Below are 19,663 nucleotides of genomic sequence, written 5' to 3' on the forward strand. Positions count from 1 at the left end.
CGAACCCCCGCCGGGAGCGGCATGTAAGCTCTGTGCGTGCGTCGGCGCGCGCCCGTGTATTCACCTAGTTGTGCTTGCGGGGGTTGAGCTCTGTCTCTTTCGGCCCGCCCCTCAACTGTCAATCAACTTTTTTTTCACACACACATACACACATTCCCTTCAGAAAGCAGCCCGTAACAGCTATTTAACTCCCAGGTACCTATTTACTGCTAGGTGAACACGGGCATCTGGGTGAAAGAAACGCTGACCATTTGTTTCCGCCATCGCCGGGGATCAATCCCCGGACCCTAGGATTACGAATACCGAGCGCTGTCCACTCGGCCATCAGGCCCCCCATGTGCGTGTGCTTGTATATGTATACAAATACAAATTTAGAACGTCATTTAGAAACCTAAGTATGGAGGTGTTTAGGGGACTTTACACTGCCTACGTGAGACCAGTCTTAGAGTATGCAGCCCTGTTGGACACACGACAAAAAACGTGAGTGATCCCTCACTGTCTCTAGCGTGGGAAGGGGGGGGGGGGGGGTATCTGGGTTAAATACCCTGGAACTCCCACCTCTTTTAGGGCTATGGGAATGGTGTAGTGGATTTAAGTGCGTGCCTGCCATCTTGATGGCCAGGGTTGAAGTTTCATGATGGGTGTGTGTCTAAAAGTTGTATACTTCAAACTTGTGGTTTAAGCAAGTCAGTGCATTATATATATATATATATATATATATATATATATATATATATATATATATATATATATATATATATATATATATATATATATATATATATATATTAGAAGTAGTCGTTCTTGAAACCGTTATAACACACGCCCAAAAGTTTCTTAGTTTCCTCTTCACTGTGGAGAGAAGTTGACATATATGCTTCTAAAGTTTATAATACACGACGCGTTGACCTGTCATGTTTGGGCAAGTTCATCTTAGCATCTTCAGAGGCTGAGTAAATGCATAATTAAAATAGAGCAACATATAATTAATGTGGATATGTGCTGGAAGACTTGGTTAACCTGTTGATGGGAGAGGTGGGATCCGAGAGCTGGAGCTCAGTCCTGTACAAAGGACCGTGAATAAAGAGATGACTACACCATCTTCACGATAGCAGCTTGACGATTAAATGCGACCTCAGACCACTGAAAAGATTTACTGAACAAAAAATTGTACCACTTTAGGGCTATTCATGCCCGTGCCACCACCTCTTGGGTGGCTTAATCTTTATCGATCAATCTTACACCATCTTGGCCTAACATACTAAACAAACCTTTAATTATCCAAGTGTGTAATTAGAGAGATGGTCGACTGCCACAACAAGACTCCATAACGTGTCTAACTTCTCCCCTGATGCAGGCCAAGTGTTTGAGGTGTTTGGTGGGGAAGGTAGGGTAGTATGGGGGTGTGGTGGTGGGGGTGTGGTGGTGGGGGGTGTGGTGGTGGTGGGGTGTGGTGGTAGTGGGGGCAGGGAGGGGAGTGTGGGGGGGGGGAATGTGGTGGGAGAGTGTGGTACAGAATGTAGTATCATTCCAATAAAAGGCAACTGGCAAGAGTCAGGCACCAGTTCTTGGTCCCCGCCTTTCTTCATGTGGGTCACTTATTGACAGTTTTATCATGCTTTTAAAACCATGACTAAGTCTACTCTTCACACTCCTGTCACTCACGTGTGTCTCTGGCTCCCACGCACATTCTCTCATTATGTTACTGCTCGACCTAAACCTTGTATTATCTATCCCTTTGAAAGATATACTTGAGTATTGTATATATCTGGATCATGTCTCGGTATTTATCCCTTTTTAAAGGGTTATTAAATTCTGCTCACTCAGTTCTCGAATTTCATTGTGTAACAATCCTATTTACTTTTTGCCCGTGTGCCCTTTTTTTTCTGTATGGATTCCACGCAGGTACTGCATACTCGAGCACTGGTCTGACGTATGATGAGCAAAACGCTTCCTTGTTTACGTTCCGGAAACTACCGCGATGTTCACCAGCTGCGCGTATGTCGCTAATGTGACTGTATTTATGAGGCTTCGAGCAGCGGTCCGGTGATATATATCTCGCTGCAGGTCGCTATGTACGTGATGCTTGCTGCCCCGCTGCTCGCTGGGCTCTGATATACGCCTATACTTAACCCCGAAGCTTGTTCCACGCTTTACAGACACTCAGTAAATATATGAGGCGGTAGAAAGCTACGAAGCTTATTAAGGTGATTCGAGACTAACTGTAAACTGAAACGAACAAACTGGGTTAGTGTTTGCATAACATTATCAAAGTAATGGATGTGTTGTGGAGGGAAGTGAGGGGGGGGGGTGATGGTTGCTGTTCCCTCAGTCCCCTCCCCTCCCCCCCACATAATCAGCCACAATCCTCAAATCGTACCTCGTAAAAATGGCCTCGATGGGCCATAATTGGTCAGCGTTCACAAACCTCAAATACTACTGGCGAGTGACACGAGTTCAAGCACACTAGCCGTCCGGCCAATTTACCTCCCAGCACGCAAGCACGAGGTAGATATCCAGGCTAGAGGTCCCCTCGGCCTCGGGGGGACAGCACCAGTACACCCTAACACCAGGGTATGGAAGTGGACCCCTCGGCCCCGGGGGCACAGCACCAGTACACCCTAACACCAGGGTATGGAAATGGACCCCTCGGCCCCAGGGGCACAGCACCAGTACACCCTAACACCAGGGTATGGAAGTGGACCCCTCGGCCCCGGGGGCACAGCACCAGTACACCCTAACACCAGGGTATGGAAGTGGACCAACTGTGGTCATGTATCTTGTCTAGCGAATACACACTTATTGAGGACAAGCCACTCACATGAAGAGCAGCACACAGAGTGTTGCGACACCCATGGCCCAGGTACTCGTCTGTGGCTCCGTCGTCACCTGGGTGTGGCTCTGTGGTCCCTGTCGTCGCCTGGGTGTGGCTCTGTGGTCCCTGTCGTCGCCTGGGTGTGGCTCTGTGGTCCCTGTCGTCGCCTGGGTGTGGCTCTGTGGTCCCTATCGTCGCCTGGGTGTGGCTCTGTGGTCCCTGTCGTCGCGGGGGTGTGGCTCTGTGGTCCCTGCCGTCGCCTGGGTGTGGCTCTGTGGTCCCTGCCGTCGCCTGGGTGTGGCTCTGTGGTCCCTGTCGTCGCGGGGGTGTGGCTCTGTGGTCCCTGCCGTCGCCTGGGTGTGGCTCTGTGGTCCCTGCCGTCGCCTGGGTGTGGCTCTGTGGTCCCTGTCGTCGCGGGGGTGTGGCTCTGTGGTCCCTGCCGTCGCCTGGGTGTGGCTTTGAGTGTTATGATGCAGAGAGTGCGGTGCTGTGGTTCCTGAGGTATGTTGCTTTAAGGTGTTGTACCCTGGGTGTCACTTGTCCTGGTCCACCGCCGACACATGAAGACACAAGGCGTGGCAGGTCACGGACCACGTGGCCTGGTGCCTGAGGGAGGCGAGGCGTGACTGGCACTAAGGCGCGCTAGCGGACAAGTTGGCACTAGGAGCACTCAGGCGGCACTGAGCTTGAATGATACACATGGTGAGGGGAGAGGAGGAAGCGGTTGTCGTATTACACCTCAACCTGTTGCCTTGGCTTCACCGGCATCACTCACTCCCAGTCTTTAATGAGTCCACCCCCCCCCCACACCCCCCTACCCAGCCACTTGGGCTGGACGGTAGAGCGACGGTCTCGCTTCATGCAGGTCGGCGTTCAATCCCCGACCGTCCAAGTGGTTGGGCGCCATTCCTTCCCCCCGTCCCATCCGAAATCCTTATCCTGACCCCTTCCAAGTGCTATATAGTCGTAATGACTTGGCGCTTCCCCCCCCCCCTGATAGGTCCCCCCCACCCCCACCCCCAAGTCTTCCACACACACGAAATCGAAATATTCACTCCCCTCCCCAACCACTCCTACAGCTCCAATCACCACCACCTCTCCACTTACGCTGCAACTCCACCTACACCACCCAACACCACCTCCACCGGCCTGTCCTGCCCTTGGCGTGCCGGGAGTGGAGGTCGTCAGGTCACGTGACCGCTCTACATGTTCCACACATAAACAAAAATCAAATTTAGCGGCTGGCGGCCCCACCGAGACGGGCCGTGTTGACCGTTCTCCTGGGAGCACACGGCTACCACCTGGCCATCTATGTACTCTGTGTGTGTGTGTGTGTGTGTGTGTGTGTGTGTGTGTGTGTGTGTGTGTGTGTGTGTGTGTGTGTGTGTGTGTGTGTGTGTGTGTGTGTATCATGGTGAGTGAGTCTGAGCTTCACATACTTTCTGTAACTTTGTTGAGAGTTGACCATGGACAATGACGTGTGTGGTGGCGTAGTGGGGACTCCGGCACCACAGCTCCACACGCTCAGCTCAAAGCTCCACCTCTGCACCCCACCCGGACGCCCACCTGTCACCTGCTCCATCACCTGGACGCCCACCTGCTTGGCAGCGCCTCTCTGAAGCCTCGCCCCACAGCTGGGTGGCGGGAAGCCTCGTGCCACAGCTGGGTGGCGGGAAGCCTCGTCCCACAGCTGGGTGGCGGGAAGCCTCGTCCCACAGCTGGGTGGCGGGAAGCCTCGTGCCACAGCTGGGTGGCGGGAAGCCTCGTCCCGCAGCTGGGTGGCGGGAAGCCTCGTCCCGCAGCTGGGTGGCGGGAAGCCTCGTTCCGCAGCTGGGTGGCGGGAAGCCTCGTTCCGCAGCTGGGTGGCGGGAAGCCTCGTTCCGCAGCTGGGTGGCGGGAAGCCTCGTTCCGCAGCTGGGTGGCGGGAAGCCTCGTTCCGCAGCTGGGTGGCGGGAAGCCTCGTTCCGCAGCTGGGTGGCGGGAAGCCTCGTGCCACAGCTGGGTGGCGGGAAGCCTCGTGCCACAGCTGAATGGCGGGAAGCCTCGTGCCACAGCTGGGTGGCGGGAAGCCTCGTGCCACAGCTGGGTGGCGGGAAGCCTCGTGCCACAGCTGAATGGCGGGAAGCCTCGTGCCACAGCTGGGTGGCGGGAAGCCTCGTGCCACAGCTGGGTGGCGGGAAGCCTCGTGCCACAGCTGAATGGCGGGAAGCCTCGTCCTACAGCTGGGTGGCGGGAAGCCTCGTCCCACATATACACCCGTGCATAGAGCTTCCTCCGGACCTCACTCATTAGTTGGTTCTTCACTATAACTATTAAGGGCCAGTTGAGAAATAGTTTATGTCTTGAGTATGTTTGTATATTAGTCACGTCTCCCGTAAATCACAGGCCACAATATTGATATTATTGATGACTTGCTCTGGCAGGTTAATAGACCTTTGGAAAGACATTCTTTCCTCTCACTCTCTACATAAAGTTTCTATAGTGAGATATTTCTTAGGTTTGAACAGTCCCTAATACGACGCGTTTAAAGAAATACCTATAACTAACTTTTAAGGAAAAATACATTTAGTCACTAAAATAGCTTCAGTAATCCTAGTGTTTATAATTCGTCAACACACGCCTATGTGATAATGCTTTTGAAATAATAATAATATAAAGTAAGCCTATGTAATAATGCTTCCGAAATGTTTTGTAACACAATTTTACGGTCCCACCTGTTGGAATATTCGGCAACGATAACTTGACTTCTACTGCCCCGTCAAGCTCAGTTACAGTCGCTGGGTTACAGTTACCGAGTTACATGCCACGTCGAGATGGAAAAAAACAAAAAACAAATCCAGTTAAGCAGCTGGCTGCTGCTGCTTCTGTGACAACTTTCCTTATTAAGACCACTCAATAGCTCGGTCAATAGAACACCTCACACGCGTGGGGTCAACGGTTCGAGTCTCAGAGTCCAGGTGAATGGAATAGATGAAAGACGAATGAATAAAGCAGGAAGCACTAAGACATCCAAGTGTTCTTCTCGGTAGACAAGAGGGTGGGTGGTCGAAGCTGAGGTCTTCATTTACCTAGAATTGAATGCTTTATAATACTTATGTCTGAATACGAGATTTTTAAGTTATCACGGCAATTGAAATGCAGCTTTCGTGGAACTACGCTAATGAGCTCCAGGCTGCGGACCAGGGACCAGATTCACGAAGCAGTTACGCGAGTACTTACGAACGTATACATCTTTCCTCAATCTTTGACGGCTTTGGTTACATTTATTAAACAGTTTACAAGCATGAAAACTTCCCGATCAACTACTTTTATTGTTATAAACAGCCTCCTGGTGCTTCGGAGCTCATTAACCGCTTAATAATCGTAAACAAAGCCGCGAAAGATTGAGAAAAGATATACAGGCTCGTAAGTGCTTGCGTAAAGGCTTCGTGAATCTAGCCCCAGGATCCCGGGACGCAGCTTAAAATCACATAACGAACCTCAAAATGACTTACAACACACTAACAAACCTCCTCCTCCCCCTGGCGTAAGCAGACGATGAGTCACAATAACGTGGCTGAAGATCTGATGACCAAACCACAACTCAGAAGATAGAGGTGTCGACGGTCCGTGCTGGACCACTATCAAGTCGTGTGAGGGGGACTTGATTAATGGTCCAGGACGGACCGAAACAACGTCGTTTCTCCATCTTTTGATGTGTGGTTTGGTCATTCCCCTGACGTAAATTACAGCAGTCATCATCAATACAAAAAGCCAAATGCTTGTTTGATAATCCAGGCGCCAAACATCCCGCTATTTGTGAATGCAAAACCACTTTACACATGACTCACACCTGATTCAAGTTCGAACACTTCTTGAACACTGCCCCCCCCCCCGATACTGTTACGTCAGTACACCCCCAGGGAACACCTGCCACTATAGTAACCCCCAGGGAACACCTGCCACTATAGTAACCCCCAGGGAACACCTGCCACTATAGTAACCCCCAGGGAACACCTGCCACTATAGTAACCCCCAGGGAACACCTGCCCCTATAGTAACCCCCAGGGAACACCTGGCACTATAGTAACCCCCAGGGAACACCTGACATGACGAAAATTACACCAAAAAAGTTCGTTCCCGGCTCTTGAATATAACATGACAGCAGCACTTACAAACACTCGCGCGCGCGCGCGCACACACACACACACACACACACACACACACACACCTGATCTTTCAGGCATCCCTGTGTACAGGAATCGTAGCAGACGTGTGGAAACAGGCTAACATAGTTCCAATCTACAAAAGTGGCAGCAGGGAAGACCCCCTCAATTATAGACCTATATCATTGACAAGTGTAATAGTGAAAGTATTGGAAAAGCTAATCAAAACTAAATGGGTAGAACACCTGGAGAGAAATGATGTAATATCAGACAGACAGTATGGTTTTCGATCTGGAAGATCCTGTGTATCGAATTTACTCAGTTTCTATGATCGAGCCACAGAGATATTACAGGAAAGAGATGGTTGGGTTGACTGCATCTATCTGGACCTAAAAAAGGCTTTCGACAGAGTTCCACATAAGAGGTTGTTCTGGAAACTGGAAAATATTGGAGGGGTGACAGGTAAGCTTCTAACATGGATGATAAATTTTCTGACTGATAGAAAAATGAGGGCAGTAATCAGAGGCAATGTATCGGAATGGAGAAATGTCACAAGTGGAGTACCACAGGGTTCAGTTCTTGCACCAGTGATGTTTATTGTCTACATAAATGATCTACCAGTTGGTATACATAATTATATGAACATGTTTGCTGATGATGCTAAGATAATAGGAAGGATAAGAAATTTAGATGACTGTCATGCCCTTCAAGAAGACCTGGACAAAATAAGTATATGGAGCACCACTTGGCAAATGGAATTTAATGTTAATAAATGTCATGTTATGGAATGTAGAATAGGAGAACATAGACCCCACACAACCTATATATTATGTGAGAAATCTTTAAAGAATTCTGATAAAGAAAGAGATCTAGGAGTGGTTCTAGATAGAAAACTATCACCTGAGGACCACATAAAGAATATTGTGCAAGGAGTCTATGCAATGCTTTCTAACTTCAGAATTGCATTTAAATACATGGATGGCGATATACTAAAGAAATTGTTCATGACTTTTGTTAGGCCAAAACTAGAATATGCAGCTGTTGTGTGGTGCCCATATCTTAAGAAGCACATCAACAAACTGGAAAAGGTGCAAAGACATGCTACTAAGTGGCTCCCAGAACTGAAGGGCAAGAGCTACGAGGAGAGGTTAGAAGCATTAAATATGCCAAAACTAGAAGACAGAAGAAAAAGAGGTGATATGATCACTACGTACAAAATAGTAACAGGAATTGATAAAATCGACAGGGAAGACTTCCTGAGACCTGGAACTTCAAGAACAAGAGGTCATAGATTTAAACTAGCTAAACACAGATGACGAAGAAATATAAGAAAATTCACCTTCGCAAATAGAATGGTAGACGGTTGGAACAAGTTAAGTGAGAAGGTGGTGGAGGCCAAGACCGTCAGTAGTTTCAAAGCGTTATATGACAAAGAGTGCTGGGAAGACGGGACACCACGAGCGTAGCTCTCATCCTGTAACTACACTTAGGTACTTACACACACACACACACACACACACACACACACACACACACACACACACACACACACACACACACACACGCACGCGCACGCACACGTACACACACACACGCACGCGCACGCACACGTACACGCACAAGCACACACGTGCACACACACAGGGTAGACAAAGATGGATTATTTAACGCGGGTGATACACGAACAAGGGGACACAGGTGGAAGCTGAGTACCCAAATGAGCCACAGAGAAGTTAGAAAGAACTTTTTCAGTGTCAGGGTAGTTAGTAAACAGAATGCATTAGGCAGTGATGTGGTGGAGGCTGACTCCATACACAGTTTCAAATGTAGATATGATAGAGCCCAGTAGGCTCAGGAATCTGTACACCAGTTGATTGATGGTTGAGAGGCGGGGCCAAAGAGCCAGAGGTCAACCCCACAAGCACATCTAGTCGAGTACACACACACACACATGCGCGCCTGCACACACACACACATCTCGTGCCTTGGAAGTAACATGCAACCGTGAAAATATTTAAATTATTGGGAAATTGAGCACTTATTGCAACAAAAACGTGCAATATGTGCACCAAACTGGTACACAGCGCACAAGCCATGGTCGTGGCCACAAGCCAACTAACTCATAACTTCATTCTACCCACTTCAAGACCCTGAACCAACACAGAGACAGTAGCAGCTTCAACATAAGCTGCTTATGTTCATGCATGTAACAGCCTATTAATATCCATTAGGTTTCATCCACTTGTTCATCTCAATCACGTCCTGTACCACCTCACCATAAGAGAATATAAGCCTTTACAAATGCATGGTAAAGCCCAGGCACCGCTCCTGTGCCAGGTAAGTCCACTACGGGCTCGCCATAGCCCGTGCTACTTGGAGCTTTTTGTTCTGAGTAGCTGAATCTAAAACAACAACAACATGGTAAATTTGTCTTTGAAAATGTAAGGAGTGCCTTACGAAACGCATCTCTGGGCGCCAGGCTGTATATAGAGTGAAAATTAACTTTGGAGAGTTAGTTTTTCAACTTTCGTTAAATATTTCAACAGTAAAGAAAAACATTACAAATATTGAGAACATTCGTGTTAGAATCATTAATCTTATTCTTTCGGTCATTTTCAAAAACATTATATATATAACATATAACACACACACATATATATATATATATATTATATATATATATATATATATATATATATATATATATATATATATATATATATATATATATATATTTATTACAGGATTCCTGACCCCGATAACGGGAATTAAAATTAAAAATAAAAAAATCTATCATTTAAAATTTATAGTCTCTGCTTTCAATTCGTTTTCTTTTAACTAAAATAATCATAGAAAAATGTAACATTTTGGTTGACTAAGCCATCATACACTATTTCTTTCTTTGTACCAACATATACAAGAGTTCTTACATTCTTGTACAGCAACTAGCACGCATAGCGTTTCGGGCAAGTCCTTAATCCTAATTTTCACACACACACATCCACAGGAAGCAGCCCGTAGCAGCTGTCTAACTTCCAGGTACCTATTTACTGGTAGGTGAACAGGAGCATCAGGGTGCAAGAAACTCTGCCCATTTGTTTCCGACTCCGCCGGGGATCGAACCCGGACCCTTACGACTACAAACCCCGAGCGCTGTCCACTCAGCCATCAGCCCCCCCCCCAAGGTTTATTAATGCCAAATAATTAACAATAAACATTATTTATAATCATTGTGTCGGGGGACAGGAAGCCAGAGTGTATTCATACACGTTAGGCTTATAACGAGGCCCCACAAGTCTCTATATAATTACTGTCGGTGCCCACGAGTCTGTATATAATTACTGCAGTGATTTACTTGTGTGTACTCATACAGTGTAGCACCCCGGCTGTGGGTGTGTATCAGAGTATCACTGTACCTTACGGTCAGTATCCCACTGACGCAGAATCCCATGAACTTGTAACCAAAATAAATGTATAGCACAGAATGTATATGTTAAGAGATGTTAAGAGACGGCTACGGTCTGCTTCCTGGGGGTGTGTAACAAAAAGAAGGCCTTGTCGAGGACCGGGCCGCGGGGGCGCTAAGCCCCGAAATCGTCTCAAGAAAGACTGTCTTCGGGGTCAATATGACCAGTGACATTGATACCAAGTATAAGAAGGCATCATTTTTCTAGGCCAGCTTAACTAAACTACTCGAAAGTATCCCAGGTATATATTATCTCAAACTTAGTGAAGCTTATGTAATATTTTGTGGCACGCTAAAGCAGTCATATCACAACAGATGTAATCCATAATGCGATTATCGTGCAGAATAACACGTTTCAGCAGATTTCTGTACATCTGGTGCTTCTGTTCACCTAGCAATAAGTTTTAGTCCTAGATGGCCCTTGATAAGCCTAAGAGGCTCCCTATCCCCGATAATAGAAAACTAGAAATGATTGACAGAAAGAGATTAAAAGCGCAACATTTTCCCTAAATATGTGGATGTGTGTGAAGTTAACTTACCTCAAATTAGCACAGTTGCCTCTAGCTTCCTCCTGTACCTAACATTAATTTAAATTTACATAAAGTTTATTCCTAATGAAAAACTAATTGTAAGTTCATTTAATAGATCAGTTCCTATGCCCAGGCTTCAGATGAGTGATGAAAAATGACAATTCTTAGCTTCCGGTTGCATTGAAGAAAATATGTAAAAACTGGGAATGGTCAAGTTTGTATGCACATATTAACGAACCATGTAACTGGCTTATCTAGGCAGTAACTTGTTTAGCTAAACGAACTTTGAGAGTTCAGTTCCTGAGCTAATTATGTGCTACAAAAGTATTGTTATATACACTAAATTATGTAGCTCGCTTATCAAGGATGTAACTTGCTCACGGGTATGAGGTGCATAACAAATGAACTAAACTGAAAAAATACCATTCCTAGCAAACTTTAATTTATGGCGCATTTATAAAAAAAAAAAAATCTGGGGTGGAGGTAGAAAGACTGACAATATTCCCAAAGCTCACGTACCGTGCAATATTCCTCAGGCTATGTTAGTTTAGGCAATGTTGATATTAGTTAGTGAAAACCAGACACAAGACCTGACAGTTTGTTTCCAGACCGCCGCCACCCGCAGCCTTGCGTCGCCCCGCATGTGTTTGTTTACCTGGTCAGCTGATGAGAGCTGACGGCTATGTTCGAACGCCTGCTGTCATTCTTGGCTTGCTCTTACCCTAACTAGTGCAAAATGCTAAAGATCAGGATCTGTTTCGTCAACAGATTTATCCGAATAATATATTATTATTATTGTATTTTGTTTTTAAAGGCACACGACTAGGAGCTCTGCAGACTTAAAAAATGATGACGAAATCTCCGCACGCCTCGAAACCAGAGAAAACGAGCGTGAGTAGACAGGAGCACCATTTTAGCCGTGATGGAACGCTCGGCACACTTTGTCCGAATCGGTCCCTTACATTACACTTAACTACATTTAAACGATAAATAAATGAAATGCCAAGTAGAGTTGGAGAATTTAAGTAGATAAGAATCTACTTAAATATATTTTTAGCACTCTACACTTTTTATCCCCGGGATTGCATGGGTTGTAGACTCAAAACCTAAGTCATCTCTGGGATAGGCATCATTCCGAACACCGGGAGCAGACGGAAACAGTATTGGCAGAGAAGTCTCAAGGTAATGGGCCGTATTCTGAATTCACTTCAGTGACAAATACTGGCACCGAGATTGTTCTTTATATAATATTACATTTCTGAATTTCAGAACTAAGAACGCTGGATGAAAAAAAAAGTTCCACGAAATAAATCTAATCACCTATCATGTAGTTTTTCACTCGAAGCTGTACTATAGATCTAAAAACATCGCATACCTCATGGTACTACCTCTGGCGGCCGTAAGGGGTGAAGGAAAGAACCAGAATGGGGGAGCTCGCGAAACCTTACACCCATTCCTTCTAATGGGGTTTTGCAAACTGATTAGAAAAGGTAGCACTCAGTGGCCTTCACGGGTAGGTAGGTCGTTCGTTCCTTCAATGTTGTTGTTATAGATTCAGCAACTCGGAACAAGTTCCAAGTAGCACGGGCTATGGTGAGTCCCGTACGTTCCTCCAAGACACATTCAGTCTCTCTCTACAACCTGCTGCCAAGCACTTTGGCTTGCCTTAGTACCAGTTGTGTGAGCTCTCAGTCCCGCTTCCTTACACACTAATTCCGCCTTAGACCTATTGTCTTGGGTGTGACCCTCTGTCCTGTGTGACAGTGAATACCAGCATTATCCTCACTTTAATAAGACTTAATTGAAATCCTCAGATTAGGCAAAATTGTAATTAAATTTTGTCAATAAAGATGGTAATAATAATAATAATAATCTCCCTGACCCTCTCTCCTCCTAATTCACTTTAGTACATTCTTCAGAACTATTTCATTCATTTTATTTAGAATTTAGAACTTTTCACTCGCCCGTCATCATACATCTGCTTGGTATGAATACAGAATGAATACTCGAATGTCATTCTTATGAGTATAATGAATTATAATGAGTCAAGGACGTATAATGATGATGATGATGCTACAATTGACGTTTATGACTGCAAAATAAAGTAATTATACTTGAAAAAAGTGGGGAATCAAGTGTAAAATGTAATGAATGCAGGGTGTAATGAATTGGCCTGTATGGAGTGCAATGATTGTGTAATATGCAATCATGAATACATAGGGGGGGGGGGGGTTGTAATTATACATAACTGCTACTAACCCAACCCACGACTTGATAAGGGGTTCAGAGCGGACTGAATTAATGTCGTCACTTTCTCTTCGTATGTAGGTGAGATTATGAATTTTCGATCCATTGTTGGTGTGAAGTATTTTCTTTAAACATGAATGTATTATGGCATGGTTGCAAGGCTTATAATGAGTACAGGAAGTGTTATTGAGTACTGGGAGATGTGTGATGGGGTAAGGGATTTGTATTGAGTACAAGAGGAGGGTGTACAGAGTACAGGAGTACTCGCCTCTCACGTCAGAGGACGGGTGTTCGAGGCCAATATATAGTACCCAAGGAGGAGGTTGTAATGAGTACAATGGGAGTAGTTGTGTCATAAGTACAGATTATATAATGAATATTATGGGGGTGTAATTTGAAGAGTGAGTACAATGAGTAAGGATGAGTATAATGAATGATGAGTGCATTCTGATTATTAGTTGAAATGATTACAGAGTGCAACAAGTACTTGTGGTGTAGTGATCACTGAGATTATAATGAGAATATATTGTGCAATGAACACAGATTGTGGGCATATAATAAGTACACAGTGTATAGCATGTAGTGTGTGTGGTGTGATGAGGACAGGGTGTGTGATGAATGGGAGTGGATTCATCTCAATCACAAAGTATCAGTTATTTATGATAATAATAATAGAATCTGACATGAATAAAAACAATAATGATTACCAAATTTTGAGTAACAATAACTAGCAACATATCAATAACAAAACATTCATCAAAATACTCCTCTTGCACTTAGTAGTGTAAGTATTAAGACGTGAGATGGGAATTTTTGTTTAATATTTCGTGCTGTATATTTGAAACCAAAAATAAATAAGCTGAAAGTTGGCTCAAATAAAAAGCTTCTTGGCACAGTGGTTCAGACTTAGTAAAACAAAGCTATTTAAGTCTATGCAGAACATTCCTTGTCATGTGAGGCATGTGTGAAGAAAGTTGTATTGTAGCAAGACTTAACATCTTAAGATGATGCAAGGAGACAGGCCCAGTCTGGCCCCCCCCCTCCCCACCTGATGAAAATATAAATGGGTTCTAAATTTGATGAATAGGGGGGCTATATTACCCGGTTTCAACTGGGAGCGTAGTTTTGATGATCAAACAAAAGTTTTTTAAGTTTTTAGTCAATAAAAAAATTGCTTTGTAAGTATATGACAGAAACCCAAATAAAAATAAAGGTATTCACAATAAAAGTAAGTAGGATAGAAATATTTCTTAACTGTATATACTAATAAAATTAACATGATAATGATTATGTGATTTTGATGACAATGATGAAAACTATTTGATAATTAAATAATGAAGGAAACTGAATGTTGATGATAATAACGATGAGAATGGTGAATGGGTAAGTACAGACTTGTTCAGACTTGTTGTCTCATCTGCTCCTGCTGCAAGACTTAAAACTTCCAAAAAAAGGATTAATTAATAAGTGTTTAATTTATGTCCTTTCGACTTCTGATAACAATTAGAACTGGCAAATATTAAACACAAGAATACTGATGTATAACATGTATATATATATATATATATATATACCGTATATACATACATACATATATATATATATACTGTACATATATTTATTTATTTATTTTTAGTACAAAAAATATATATCAAGGGTTAACATTCAATCATATTTGTCCTAGTGTGTTGTTGGTCTCCTTCCGGACTCTGTCAATACATTTAGGTCATCCAGTCACGCACTTGCCCTAGCCGCTGCGGGAAGTGCTTGACGAAGAGCTCATTGCTGAGTGGGTCGGGCAACTTGCCAAAGAGTGGCTCGTGTGTCTTGGCAAACTCCACCAGCAGTGTGTGAGGCTGGGGCTGGTGAGCCAGGCCCAGCACGGCCTCCATGGTGGACCTCCTGAAGACACACAGGGACTCCAACATGCGGGTGTGGAAGGCGCTGAACCTCGAGGACTGGGCGGAGTCGGCTGCCCCGTAGAGCAGCGTGTAGGCGTCCATGAGGCCTGACTCATTGTCCAGGAGCCAGATGGCATCCGTCTTCTCACTCCGGACCTGTCAGACAACAGATAACAAATGTTGGTCAGCGAGCGAGCGTGTGTACTCACCTACTTGTACTCACCTATTTGTGCTTGCGGGGGTTGAGCTTTGGCTCTTTGGCCCCGCCTCTCAACAGATCAATCAACTGGTGTACAGGTTTCTGAGCCTAATGTGTGTGTGTGTGTGTGTGTGTGTGTGTGTGTGTGTGTGTGTGTGTGTGTGTGTGTGTGTGTGTGTGTGAGTGAGTGAGTGAGTGAGTGAGTGAGTGAGTGAGTGAGTGAGTGAGTGAGTGAGTGAGTGAGTGAGTGTGTGAGAGAGAGAGAGAGAGAGAGAGAGAGAGAGAGAGAGAGAGAGAGAGAGAGAGAGAGAGAGAGAGAGAGAGAGAGAGAGAGAGAGAGAGAGAGAGAGAGAGAGAGAGAAATTAATTTTTGCTATTTTGAAAACAGCAAACGTCATTTGCTACATGAAATAACCTACCACTAACTCTTGAGGCAAATGTCAACTCTGACTGACACATGAAACGTCTTGAGGTGCCACCCTTCAAGGTCTCCCAAGCCCACGCACTAGTTACGGCACAGCCTACACACACACACACACACACTTGTGTATGCACCTGTGATCAGTAATAACCTGTGCAACATTTGTTATTGAGTACTGTGCTTTTTAATATTAGTGGCTGGCCTCCTGCAATCAATATGACTTGCACATGACTCACTGTGGCAACAGTTGCCTCGTGACTTGAGCACTGAGTGTGGCCATTATTGATCTGCTTAAGTGACTGTTCTCCCACCATGGACTGGCTGTGGGACTGCAAGCAGACTGGCTCCTGCCACCGTCTCAGGTGGGTAGCTTTTTGAATGTTTAAACACTTCTACTAGTGCTGTTCTTTCCTCCCCACCCCCACTCCCCTCTGGCAAACCTGTTATCCTCTACCCTCCCTCTCTCCCACCACACACACCTGTCAAGCTCTTCCCCTTCCACTCCCACACACATACCTGTCATTCTTCCCTATCACTGCCCCCCCCCCGTCCATTAAACAGCTCTGTAATCCCCGTCCCTCCTTCCTCACACACATATCTCTGTCCATCCATAGCTTTGCTTTCCCTACTTATCTTTAATGCTGTGTCCTATTGTGTCTTAATCTGCCTTAATTCTTCCTCTGATATTAATTTAAGCCATTGATTTAATATCACTCCAATCATTACTTTAGTATCAAACCAACTATTATATATATATATATATATATATATATATATATATATATATATATATATATATATATATATATATATATATATATAATAACTTTCTTATATATATATAATATTATATATAATGTTATTATATATATAAATAACTTAATAACTTTCTTTGGATCTTTATTATGTCAGTAATAGTTAAGAGTGGGCGAAGGGCCTCACCAGGTTGTGAATAGTAGTAGTCAGTATCTGGGGGCGGCGCTCCTTGTCGGCGGCGTCCTGCATGTAAGCGACGCGATCATAATTCCCCGTGAGGTAGTCGAAGACCAGGAGGTCGCTCCACTGCAGCAGCCGCGCCAGGTCCCTCTCCGACGCCTGCTTCAGGGCCTGGCTGCCTCTTACCTCCCTTCTCGAGCCCTTTGCTTGCTCACCTGAGCCGCCCCCCGCCTGGCTCTTTTGCTCTGTGACTCTGGCAACTTTGTAGAGCTTGTGCGGGTTCTCGCTGGGCTGTGGGGACGCCTCTGTCGTCGTCGTCGTCGCCGCCTCCTCCAGTATGCTCAGGGTGGAGTTCTTGAGGATAATATCCAGGAGAATAGAAGGCATGTGGTCCCTGTCCAAATTAAGGAATGTTGTATTATCTCTGCATCATCATTACTATTTTCATATTATTATTATCATATTATTATTATTATTATTCGTGTTATTTAGGATAAAAACCAACACTTGTGTATTTGTGAAATTTATGTAAGGAATTTATACCAAGTCTTTCGCACTCTCTTGAGTGCTTTGTCGAGGTCTGAGTGTGTGATTAAGATAAGACTTACATCTTAATGTCTAATGAGGCTGCTATCCTGTTGTTGTTGTTATAGATTCAGCTATTCGGAACAAGTTTCAAGTAGCACGGGATATGGTGGGCCCGTAACTTACCTGGCACAGGAGCGGGGCAAGTAGCACGGGCTATGGTGAGCCCGTAGTGGACTTACCTGGCACAAGAGCAGTGCTGTGTGAACGGCTGCTATCCTGGATCCAGTTCTCTTATCCTTCTTGACCACCTGACCATGGACCATGCTGGACAAGAAGGATAAGAGGACTGGACCCAGGATAACAGCCTCGTTAGACGTTGAGATGGAAGTTTCGTCATAATCACACACAAAGTCAGACCTTGACAAACCACTCAGGAGAGTACGAAAGACTTGGGGTAAATTCTTTGCATAAATTTTACAAATACACAAGTGTGAGTTTTATCCTATGTTATTATGTCTGTGAGAAGACATTACCATTACTAATTCGTTTTATTGTTATTTATGTAATTATTTAATTATAATTATGTTATTATTTTTTTATTATTATTATTAATACTGCACAACCAAAACAGCCAGAAAATAGTGTTCCACCCCCATGGCCCTTCACCTTGCAGCAAATGTCAGTCAAACCTGCGTAGATCATATATGATCACAGCTTGTCCGTGTACACCAGGCTCCAGCTTCTCTATAAATACCAACTCTACAGAATTCAGGCAGCCGTGTCAGCTTTGTAAATAGATCGTCTCAACCTTTTGGCCACAAGTAGTGTGCTGAACCCTCCCCCCTCCCTCCCCTCTCAACTGACCCCCCACCCCGCGCCATTCTGCTCTTGTGGTTCACTAAGCCCTTTCTTAATTGTCTCCCAGGTCCTCTCTCTCTCTCTCTCTCTCTCTCTCTCTCTCTCTCTCTCTCTCTCTCTCTCTCTCTCTCTCTCTCTCTCTCTCTCTCTCTCCCACTCAATAAAACATCAAAATCGAGTCTCTATATATGTGGAGTAGTTCAAGCACATTGTGTACATATATCACCATAAACTTGTAATATCCCGTCAAGTGCACAAGTGAGCTTCCTACCACTTACTGAGTAAGGAAATCCTCTTATTAGCCACAACAGTGAGAGTGTGGTGGTGGTGGTGGTGGTGGTGGTGGTGGTGGTGGGAGGAGGGGGGGTTAAGGGGGGTGGGGGTAGCGGATGCTCCACGTATCCACGTATCTCGACTTGCCAACTTTACATGTAATTGACTCCACTCTCCCGATGCTGGCGAGAGTTTGTGTTCCAGTGACGAGGGGGGGGGGGGGGAGAGGGGGTAACACAGAGGGGAAAGAGCAAAGAAAGATGATGTATTTTGGATATACACATATACGTACAGTATATGTATGTATACCTGATTGATACCTGGTTGATGGGGTTCTAGGAGTTCTACTCCCCAGGCCCAGCCCGAGGCCAGGCTTGACTTGTGTGAGTTTGGTCCACTAGGCTGTTGCTTGGTATGTATATATGTATATATATACTTAGAGCTGAGCTTATTCGGATTGGCGTGGCTTTTGTATATTAAACAAAGCAAGAAGAGAATTGTTATCTTAATTGCTCCTCCGACCAGACCATAACACCCCCCCCCCTCCCCTCCCCGAGGCTAGAACAAAAACATGTGGAGTTCCTCACAAACACAGACACCAACCTGACCAAGCCCTCGATCCAAGGGGTAAGGACGACGACCGGAGCGTCCCCCCAGCCGGCGAGGGCCATCTTGGAGGTCACGGGGGCCCAGCGAGGGGTCGAAGGGTTCGCTGAGGACCACGGGGGGCACGTGGCCCACACCCAGGAAGCCGGGCCAAGTAGAAGCTCAGCACCTCTCCTAGGAGCAAGTAGTCGTCAGGGTACCTGGGAATAGGGGGGCATGACAGGTGAAATGGGAGGCATGACAGGTGAAATGGGGGGCCTGGTGATGGGGGGTCTCTGATGGTGGTAATGGGGGGGAGGAGCTCTGGTTGGGGTGGACGGGGGGGAGTTATCTGGTATCAGTTGTCTCATTCCTTACATAAACACAGGTCTAATAAATTTAAAATGTATTGAATATATTACATGTGATGCCCTTTGTATTTGTGTGTGATACAGCACTGGTGGAGTAAGGACACACACACGAAGCTCAACACAACCTTTCCTGAATAACCGGAATACTAAACATGAACAAACAGTCAACCACACAGAGCAGTAGATGGGCGGCGGCAGACTCACCTGTAGCGGGCGCAGGCGGCGGTGTTCCCGCCCAGCTCCACCCACTGGTTCTTGGGCCGCCCACACCTCTCCCAGGTGGGCTCCTGCAGTCCCTTGACCTCCCGCGACCTCAGCTGCTCCTGCACCTGACCCACGGCCCCGTCGCTCATCCCCGCCTCCTGCAGGAGGGCCTCCACCGCCCTCG

The 19,663-nt window shown here is 45.5% G+C and overlaps 2 protein-coding genes across 3 annotated transcripts in view; both read right to left on the reverse strand.

Moving 5' to 3' along the window:
• The window catches only part of LOC123745150 (glutamate-gated chloride channel alpha), a 50,482-nt gene extending 35,899 nt beyond the window's left edge, over positions 1–14,583 (reverse strand). The window contains exon 1 of one of the 2 annotated variants that reach the window (XM_069300792.1): positions 11,547–14,583. In XM_069300792.1, the coding sequence (XP_069156893.1) occupies positions 11,547–11,599 (53 nt within the window). In that variant the 5' untranslated portion in view covers positions 11,600–14,583. Of the gene's footprint in view, positions 1–2,821; positions 3,485–11,546 lie in introns of those variants that run through there. The other variant, XM_069300793.1, reaches the window with a different exon arrangement.
• A 152-nt stretch (positions 14,584–14,735) lies between these two features.
• Positions 14,736–19,663, reverse strand: part of LOC123745339 (extracellular serine/threonine protein kinase four-jointed) — a 5,984-nt gene continuing 1,056 nt past the window's right edge. Inside the window, 6 exon segments of the mRNA XM_069300503.1 lie at positions 14,736–15,260; positions 16,667–17,054; positions 18,923–19,026; positions 19,028–19,066; positions 19,068–19,125; positions 19,480–19,659. Coding sequence (XP_069156604.1) covers positions 14,925–15,260; positions 16,667–17,054; positions 18,923–19,026; positions 19,028–19,066; positions 19,068–19,125; positions 19,480–19,659 — 1,105 coding nt within the window. The 3' untranslated portion in view covers positions 14,736–14,924.

Source organism: Procambarus clarkii, chromosome 44 (genome assembly GCF_040958095.1).
Source record: "Procambarus clarkii isolate CNS0578487 chromosome 44, FALCON_Pclarkii_2.0, whole genome shotgun sequence".
Lineage (NCBI taxonomy): Eukaryota > Metazoa > Arthropoda > Malacostraca > Decapoda > Cambaridae > Procambarus > Procambarus clarkii.